This window comes from Tachysurus vachellii, chromosome 9, assembly GCF_030014155.1.
Source record: "Tachysurus vachellii isolate PV-2020 chromosome 9, HZAU_Pvac_v1, whole genome shotgun sequence".
NCBI lineage: Eukaryota > Metazoa > Chordata > Actinopteri > Siluriformes > Bagridae > Tachysurus > Tachysurus vachellii.
In genome coordinates this window covers 28,168,596-28,178,595 of record NC_083468.1, presented here as the reverse complement: position 1 = coordinate 28,178,595, position 10,000 = coordinate 28,168,596, and the positions used below count along the sequence as shown (strand labels likewise).

The following is a 10,000-nucleotide window of genomic DNA, read 5'->3' as shown; positions in this document are numbered from 1 at the left end:
TCTCCATGCTCCGTGATTGGAGGAGCTGTGATGATGTCACAATGTAATCAGCCTCGTTTTGTCTCAGTGGAAACCAAAGTGCTTCATCATAGACCTGCTGACGTTTGTATGGATTTTAATTTCTGCCAATTATTATAAATTAAAATGAGAATTAATCATAGAGTGTTAGAGAAAAAAGAAAAAAAAAATCACACACAATGCTTCCCTTTTTCCTTTTTTCTATAAATACTGATCACAGACTCTTACAATCTATTTCTTTTCTTTTTTTCTTCTTCTTTTTTTTAATCATGTCAGAAAACCAAGTGGGCGTGGCTTTGGGGCTGAACGGTCATGTCACTCTGAATTCCAGATTTTGAACAATTAAAAAAAAAAGTTAATTATATTTTAAAGATGATATTTTAGACCATTAAACACAATATGTGGTTGACATTGAAGTTTAATGTTTGGAATCAGGTTTCTGAACTTCACAGTGTTCGAATCCTGAACTTTCTGACGTTTCGCTGTAGTGAGTTACAGTCACACTGCATGTTTCTGTCATGTTCTCATTAATATTCATGAGTTCTGGAATTATTCACATAATTTATTAGCTGCATTGTGATGATCTGTTTAGGTGTACATCACACACACGCACAAACACACACACACGCGCACACACACACACACACACTCACTGCAGGATGTGTTTCATTAACCGCACTAAATAATATTCATTTAATAGTATATGAATAATTTAGTAGATTTGTTAATATTTAAATGAGTTTATTAATTAGATCTCACAGAGCAGTTTTACAGATTTCAGCCTCATAAACTTTAAATTTGATCACACACACACTCACGCACGCACACACACACACACATGCACACACACGCACACACACTCACACGCACGCACACACGCACACACACAATTTGGCTTTTGTCTCTAACCTTAAATTGTTCTTAAAGATGGATTTTGTTTTAGTTCATTTTGAGTTGATTCGTTAAAATCTTCATGTTTAAACAAAAATGTCTTCATTAGACAGAAACTAATATTTAGCAAAAATCTCTCCATGTCTATGTGGATTATTTACATTTTCATCAATAATAATTTTATAATCAGGATCTTCTCTATTCGGATTTGATGATTTTTTTTTCATCACAATTATTTAGTGTTTTATAGCCTGAATAATTCAGATCTCATTTAATAATCTAACTTTATCTCATTCAATTATTAACATTCTAAATTATTCATGTGTGATTAAATTAGCATTTCTGGATGTGTTCAATAAGTGTATAAAATGATTAAATAATTATTAAAGTCATATTAAATAAACTAATCAGATCTGGTTAAATGTCTTTATGATGATTTCTTATTCCATTCGTTCATTTATTTATAATTATATGTTATTTACATAAATGTTCATGATTCTGTATTATTTATTATTAATGATTAAGTTAAATTAAAGCAGTCCTCTATGAACATCCGTTACTTAATTACGAAAATTATTCGTTTTTCTTTACAGTGTCACATTTGATCATATTGATGATTATTATTTAAATGAAATTAAATGAACGTGTGATCAAATGTAAATTTGTGACTATGAATAAATTAGCATTTCTGTATATTTCTGTATTATTATGAATTGTTACATTAATAAAGTAGTAACTTCACATTAAATGATTCATTTCATTTATTCAGGTAATTTGTTGCTTATTTAATATAAAAGTCTTCATTTCTTCCCCTATGAAGTGCACATGTGTAGTGAACAGATGCTTAGTGCTCTAAAGAGATTAAACATCGTCGTCCACATTCTGCTCGGAGCTTCCTGTTCTTTTAAAAACACTGCAATCACTCCCACACACACACACACACACACACACACACACACACACATGTACAATGATCATTTTGAATAAATATTAATGAGTGAATAAATAATGAGCTGTAATGTAACACGGGATGGTTTTTTCCCACATAAACCAGGTGATGGATTTTTCAGTCTTCACAAACACTCATGCTCACAACTTTAACATCTCACTATTTTCAAAAATACATTTAAAAAATCTCTTCTCTGCATGCACACACACACACACACACACACACACACACATACTGAACATTTTCACACATTCTGTGTTTAGTATGAATGTCTAAAGTTTTCTAAGTAATGTCTAATTAGCGTGTCAGTTTTTTACTTTATGTATTGTGTGTATGAGTGTGTGTGTCTGTGTGTGTGTGTGTCTGTGTGTATCTTACATAGAACTATACACAGCACACATTACAGCTCATTATTTATTCACTAATTAATATTCATGTAGAACATTTCTTATGTCTGTTGTGTGTGTGTGTGTGTGTGTGTGTGTGTGTGTGTGTGTGTGTGTGTGTGAGGTAGAGATGAGAGTTTAGTGTAAGTTTGTTCTCTTTAATAAACACACTGTATTCTGAACAAAGGCAAAAACTATAGACTGTAATTTTAATGAAATATTTGATAAAGATATAAAAGTTAAAGCATCATTTCTGTATTTCAATGAGACGAGTTAATGATTCACTGATGATTACATTGTTATTCCTGTCTTATTACTGCTGATTTATGAAGGATAAAATGATATTAAATTATTATTATTATTATTATTATTATTGTTATTAAAATGTAACAAATTCTTTATTCAATTTTATTGTCGTGATTGTTATATTATACAAAAGTACTATTTGTAACATAAAATATTCTACAAAAGAAAAATTCTGTAAATAAAATATAAATATTCTTTTTGATCATTTTAATAATAGTTTGTAATTATTAGATACAGCGGTGTGTTTTAGATACATTGTGAACTTTATAAATTATTTAATACACACACACTATACACACACTATACACACACACACACACATTAATGAATTCAGTACAAATATCAAAATATTAATTAAATACAAAAGAAAATCTCCATTACACAATATTACAGTTGTGTACATTAGCACAAAAAGTATAAATCATCACGAGCTTCTTCTAAATGAAGGTATTTATTACTACAACATCTTTAATACAGTACACAGTGTTTGTGTGAGTTAAAGTAAAAAATCCTGAGGATCGAAAACAAATACAAGAAAAATGTCAGAATTTAGAAGAGAAATTCAATAAATATTAGAAGGATAAAAATCTTAACAAAACGAAAATTAAAGGAACCTGTAAAGATTCTATCATAAAAACCTTACTGACGGATACATTGCACACACACACACACGCACACACACACACACACACACACACACACACACACACACTTCTCTCTACTACAGTACAGGATTTCTGCGTTGTTTCATTTGATATTGATACAAATTCAAGCAGAATTTTATAAATGATTCAGAGCTGAATCCTGACTCCACCCACCACACAGTAACTAACACTCTCTCAACCTTTTAAACCTCTTCACATATTTAGATATAAAGATAATTAAAGAAATTCATAATCATGATTATTTCTGTATGATTGGAGTTTATTCGATTAATAACACCTTAACGCTTGTATTAATGTGTGTGTGTGTGTGTGTGTGTGTGTGTGTTTTCTTAAACAGTCTATTTGCTGTACGCTGGTGAACTGTACCTGCGACAATTTCAGGCCTGGAAAGCTGAAACGTCGTCAGTGTGAGAACTGCAGGCACGGATGGGTCGCTCACGGTAACAAACACAACAAATAATCAAATAAATAATTATACAAATAATCACAAAGCGAAATGCGTTAAAGACAATAAAGTCGTTTATCTTCGGTGAGAGATTTACAGTGATGTCAAGCAGGGCAAAGTGGGTGGGGCTTGATAAACATACTACATTATTATATGCAAATGTATGCAAATGAGTATTGATTTGGCCTGACATTTGTTTTTGTTGCATTTGCGACATACTTTAAGGCAAAACAGCTTTTTAATGATAATTAAGCAAATTAGATGCTAATCTTTAATAGATTATAAATATAACATTTTAGAATTGTTTGCCAGATATTTTATTTTATTGAACACTGTTAATAAAGTAAAGCTTAAACACATGACTCGATTTGGGTGTTTGTGTGTGTATGTGTGTGTGTGTGTGTGTGTGTGTGTGTGTGTGTGTGTGTGTGTGTGTGTGTGTGTGTGTCTATGTGTGTGTGTATGTGTGTGCATGTGTGTGTGTGTGTATGTATGTGTGTGTATGTGTATGTGTGTGTATGTGTGTGTATGTGTGTGTGTGTGTGTATGTGTGTGTGTATGTGTGTGTGTATGTGTGTGTGTGTGTGTGTGTGTGTATGTGTGTGTGTATGTGTGTGTGTATGTGTGTGTGTATGTGTGTGTGTATGTATGTGTATGTGTGTGTGTGTGTGTGTGTGTGTATGTGTGTGTGTATGTGTGTGTGTGTGTGTGTGTGTGTGTGTGTGTAGCTCTGAGCAAGTTGAAGATGCAGCACACGTATGATGGAGGCCAGGTGGAGATCGTTCACTCCAACGTGGTGTTTGATATCTGCAGTTTGATGCTGTACGGTACGCAGGCCATCCCTGTGCGGCTGAAGATTCTACTTGATCGACTGTTTAGTGTCCTGAAGCAGGACGAAGTCATCAAAATACTCAACGCACTCGACTGGACGCTGCAGGACTACATACGAGGATACGTCCTGCAGGTACACACACACACACACACACACACACACAAGTTTACGCAACCCTGTTAAACATCAAGATGTTTCTCATGAACAAAAATGAAACCAAAATAAAATGTCAGATCTTTTAATACCTTTATTGCCAAATTGGAACCGACAGCATTCAAAGAAAAAGAAGTAAATAGATGAAGGGAAAATAATAGCTCTCCGTTTGTGATCTTTTCCCTTGACTTGGATCGGACTTTTTTTTCCCGAATACTTTCAGCAAATAAGAGCACACAGTTTGGATTTTTATTGGAAAGATATCATTAAGCAGTTGTTGGTGGTGCGAGCTTGGAGCCATGAGACTTATAGACTCCCTTCAGCTCTCATTACTGCTGTGATCACAGTGAATCATGTAAATACAATTTTGTCACGTTTTTTTTCCCACTCAAAACTCCAGTAGTGAGAGAGCTGCTCAATTTGCTGCTCGTTAAGTATTCAGGTGGTTGCGTGTGATTCTAGTTAGCTCGTCTGACGGCAGAAGTAAAGTCAAATCCTCCACAGGCATATAAATGAATGCTGTATGATGAAATATTTATCTTGGTTATGGCACGAAGCTGCTGAATGACTTTGAAGGACTGCTAGCACTCATGTGTAATTACAGCCAGAGTCAGTGCCCAACCCTGTACCTCCACCCAGCTACCCCCACCAATCCCCTCCAACCTCCACCAGGGACAAACCCAATCATCAGAATGAAGTAAAATTATATTACAGATGCACCGCAGTAATTAGGGCTTTCATGTCCTGCTGTATTAGATGTATGGACAAGTCTTTATGTCACAGTGCTGTCAGATTGTCAGAGTTACGGAGGTCCAGAGTGCTTGAGTTTTTCATTCATAATGCAGATGAAATTCCGTCTATGTGTGTTTGTATAGGATGTGGCTGGCAAAGTGCTGGACCGCTGGGCCATCATGACCTTTGAGGAGGAAATTGCGACACTGCAGCAGTTCCTCCGCTTCGGAGAGACAAAGTCCATCGTCGAGCTGATGGCATTGCAGGACAAAGAAGGGCAGGCGATCACGGTGCCAACAATTAGAGCGAACTCGGACATCCGTAGCTTCATAGAGAGCAGCATGCAGCGTCCATCGGTGCCGCCCACAACAGAGCCTCTGAGCAGACACAATGGGCACCACTTTGAGAGTTTGGTCAACAACATGGCCTTCATGCTGCCTCTGCAGTTACTCAACTCTGTTCCTGCACCACTGCTTAGGTCCAGATCAGATTCCTGTCAACAGGAGGTCCTGGCACGGGCAGAAATTCTGGACTCAAACCCTGATCCCTCCACCAACTTTAACTCTGATGCTGAAAGAGAAGATGTACCCATGGAGAGAGCAAGCACTAATTTAGAATCAGATGATTTCACACTGAGCGATAACTATTCTTCACCCTCAACACCTTGCACGCCCTCGATCAGTTCTGATATCGCCCAAGCGTCGCCTGAGTCAAAAATCCGTCCTGGCGTCGGGATGAAAAAAGGCCGTGTTTTCTGCAGTGCTTGTGAAAAGACCTTTTATGACAAAGGAACACTGAAGATTCACTACAATGCCGTTCATCTCAAGATCAAGCACAAGTGCACTATCGAGGGATGCAACATGGTCTTCAGCTCGCTGCGAAGCCGCAACCGTCACAGTGCCAACCCAAACCCGCGCCTGCACATGCCCATGAATCGAAACAATCGGGACCGGGATGTGAGAGATGGACTAACAGCAGGGGATGAGGCAGAAAAGCGGGACCTCGGCAGGCCTGTCTCCAGTTACATAGGAAATTCTGAGCTCAAACTGCACAGCTCCTTTCCAAGCATCAGCCACAGTGGCATAGTCTTCCCCAACCTGAAGACTGTGCAACCAGTGCTACCTTTCTACCGCAGCCTGGTGACACCTGCTGAGCTTGCCAACACACCTGGAAATCTACCCTCCCTGCCGCTAGTGTCCTCTTCATCTGTGCCTGTAAGTATCGGAGACATGGAGAGCAACAATGAGCCTGTGCCCAAGAAGAAATCCCGGAAATCCAGCATGCCTATAAAGATAGAGAAAGATGAGCTGGAAGAGCATAGCAGCTCTAACGATGATGACGATGGTCCTCCAGCCGGTATAGACTCTGTTCTGGACTGTGTAATAAAGACAGAATGTGATGAGCATGGTGTTGTTCATCCCTTAATCCAGCCTTCTATCCTCACCCATTCTTCCCATACAGAAGAACCACAAACAGAGGACAAACACCAAGCCCGTGGGTGTAGTCTCACCCAATCTCCAAAGTCTTCCGTCAGCAATTTACAAAGAGACTTAAATGATTTTGGTGATCAAACCTGCAGCAAAGACATTGATCCCAGAACCAGTGATGAAGTGGCACTAAGCAGCACTGCCTGTGGGTCTGAGGTCCGCACCACAGATCGTGATGGTGACCTACAGATCCTGTGTGTAGATGATGAAGATGAGCTTCTCCATAACTGCCAGAGTTGCAATAAGAGCTTTAAAAACTCCTACAGTGCCAAAATGCATTACCGCAGTGTCCACCTGAAGGAAATGCACATGTGCACCGTAGCAGGCTGCAATGCCGCGTTTCCGTCCCGCAGGAGCCGAGACAGGTGAGTGCTAGCAAAGCAAATACAACACAAACAACAGAGGAGCCATTGCATTAAGGCCACTTATCAGAGATGCGAAATTCTTAATAGTTCTGCAGAATTGTGGGAAAATTCCATGACAACTAGACCTCTGTTTGAAAAGGTAATAGATGATGTCAGGATGGTCACATGACCACTATAGGTACATTTGTTTCCACAGTAAAGCAATATCAATGTACCCACGAAGGTGGTCCTCAACGGTCCGTTATGTACCTTGAATTTATTTTAAGGGTCTTTACGCTCACTTGGCCCATGTAAAGACTTACTTTAGCTAAACTAACCTTGAACAACTTCAGTCCACACAGACTGTTATGATTGTGTCGTTTTTGTTCTTTTTCTGTTTAGACACAGTGCTAACTTGAATTTACACCACAAGCTGTTGACCAAAGATCACTACATCTTCACTCCATCCTGCAGAGATGTCACCACTGATTCTCACCCTGAATTCCCTCCTAAAGATACTCTGAGCCATACATCTGTTATCTTCAAGGGCACAAACCGCATGGGCCTCGTGTTTCCCATGAGCAAATCCTCTGAAAGCGTAGAGGATCCCATGGAGGATGAAGCTGTGTTGGACCTAAGCACCAGAGGAAGTGGTCACTCTTCTTCCTGGGACTCAGATGTGGGCAGCGAGGAGGAGCTCCCCTTGGAGGACAGCGATGAGAACGAGAGTTTTGATGGGCTGAATTCTAATGTGGTGAGTCTTGGGCAGCAGGTCAACAGCTCGACTTCACCCATCACCTGCCATGTCTGCCAGAAGGTTTACAGCAACAAAGGCACATTTAGAGCACACTACAAAACCGTACACCTTCGGCTACTGCACAAGTGCAAGGTACCAGGGTGTGACACTACCTTCTCCTCCGTCAGGAGCCGCAATCGACACAGTCAGAACCCAAATTTACATCGGAACCTTCCGACAAACAACACCACCGTCAGTCAGGAGCAGTGATACATACGGATGGTGGAATGATCCTAATAGTGAGCACTTGTGTGTAAGTGGAAAAGCACAGGCCTTCTCGGATTCTACCTAAAATTGTTCTAAGTGGCTCAGAGGAGGTGTTTTCATCCAGTGCATATAATTTACAGCACAATTTGTGGTTTATTTCGATGGAGACAAAAAGCTTCACGTAGCTGAACGTTTACCTTTCGTTTAAATTCAAGTGAATAAAATATATATAATGTGAATATGCTCTGTATCACAGAACAAACATTACGAGATGATTAACACTGGGCGACTTTATGGAGATATTTACTGCGGTTAGAGCCTTTAGACAAAACACTTTAGTCGATATAACACTACAGGGAAACAGATTATTTGGCCACAGGTACCACATACACTAAATTCTCAACGTTGGATCCACATCTGAGAGGCTCTGGCTGGCTGCATCATCTCATTTGCTCTTACCTTATTTATTCCCTTGCAATTTTATTTCATACAAAAAAATTACTTCCAGCTCAAACGATCAGACTTTACAGATATTTGTCGTGTTCGTTTTTTTTTTTAAATGAACCTTTTTTATTTGACATTATATTTAATTTGACATTACTTGGATGGAAACTTGACGCATCACAACAATTCCAGTGAACAGGTGGATCGATCTCGTATCTAGAAATTAAAACTCCGCCTGAAACAGAAGCACATCCTGTTAAACACGAGCAAACAATTAAACCGCTTGACTTCAGTGTCGAGTGTTATTCCTGTCTTTACAATCACAGTGCCATGACAATCACTTTGTATATGGAAAGAACAAAGTTTTAGTAATCTTTCTCTGGCGAGCAACAAACCTAGCAGTAAAGCTAACACATTGTAGCTGCACAGCTATCAGAAAGGCTAACAGTTGCAGAAAAAATCAACATGACCAGGTACAGAAGCTCCCAAAGTAAAAAAACAAAGGTGCTAACAGTAAGGCTAGTGATGCTATTATTACCACTATAGCTAGTAATAACTAACTACAGTTAGCATGTCTGTGTTGAGACGCTAATGAGATTCCATTAGCGATTTCAGAGAATTAAAACAAAAGACTTGGTGAATAACTGATTAAAGATCCGCTGACTTTTTCTGCTCCGCTGTTAGAGAATTATCTACTATAAATTAAACTAAATTACTATAACTTGTCATGAAAACAGTTTAATCATGTAACAGTCTTTAAACCTGCCAGATTTTTTTATTTCTTTCCTGAAAACATTTACGGTATTTAGCAGACGCCTTTATATTGAGCGACGTACATTTGATCTCATTTTATACAACTGAGCAATTGTGGGTTAAGGGCCTTTCTCAGGGGCCCAGCAGTGGCAGCTTGGTGGACCTGGGACCTGAAGGAACCTTCTACCAACCAACGCCTTAACCACTAGACCACCACATCCCCAACTTTAGAGAGAGTTCTCAGCATGCTGCACTTGAGAAGAATGAAATCACTGATATTTCAGACTCCAGATTTTATTCTATATTCTTTTAAACATGTTTTTAAATCTGTATTCAAATTCAGAGCAGTGATTGGGTGGAGACTGGGCGGGGACAGTGACATCATCAATATTGTGTCAGCTTCTGTGGACCAAATGCTTTTACTTACCGTATTGTAATCATGATTATAAGGTTATTGTTCTTTTCTCTAGCATGTGCTGTGTAAATGTGTTAGCGTCATCGCACTAGCGTCATCGCACTAGCATCATCGCACTAGCATCATCGCACTAGCATCGCAGCCTAGTTGTAAAACCTTTGCTTTGTTGGGATTTAG

General features: G+C 38.7%; 1 protein-coding gene across 1 annotated transcript in view; it reads left to right on the top strand.

The window, feature by feature from the left end:
• Positions 1-10,000, top strand: part of bnc1 (basonuclin zinc finger protein 1) — a 13,601-nt gene that overhangs the window by 1,865 nt on the left and 1,736 nt on the right. Inside the window, exons 2-5 of the mRNA XM_060878479.1 lie at positions 3,553-3,655; positions 4,389-4,624; positions 5,521-7,229; positions 7,611-10,000. The exon at positions 7,611-10,000 is cut by the window's right edge and continues 1,736 nt beyond it. Of these exons, the coding sequence (XP_060734462.1) occupies positions 3,553-3,655; positions 4,389-4,624; positions 5,521-7,229; positions 7,611-8,214 (2,652 nt within the window). The 3' untranslated portion in view covers positions 8,215-10,000. The remainder of the gene's footprint in view (positions 1-3,552; positions 3,656-4,388; positions 4,625-5,520; positions 7,230-7,610) is intronic.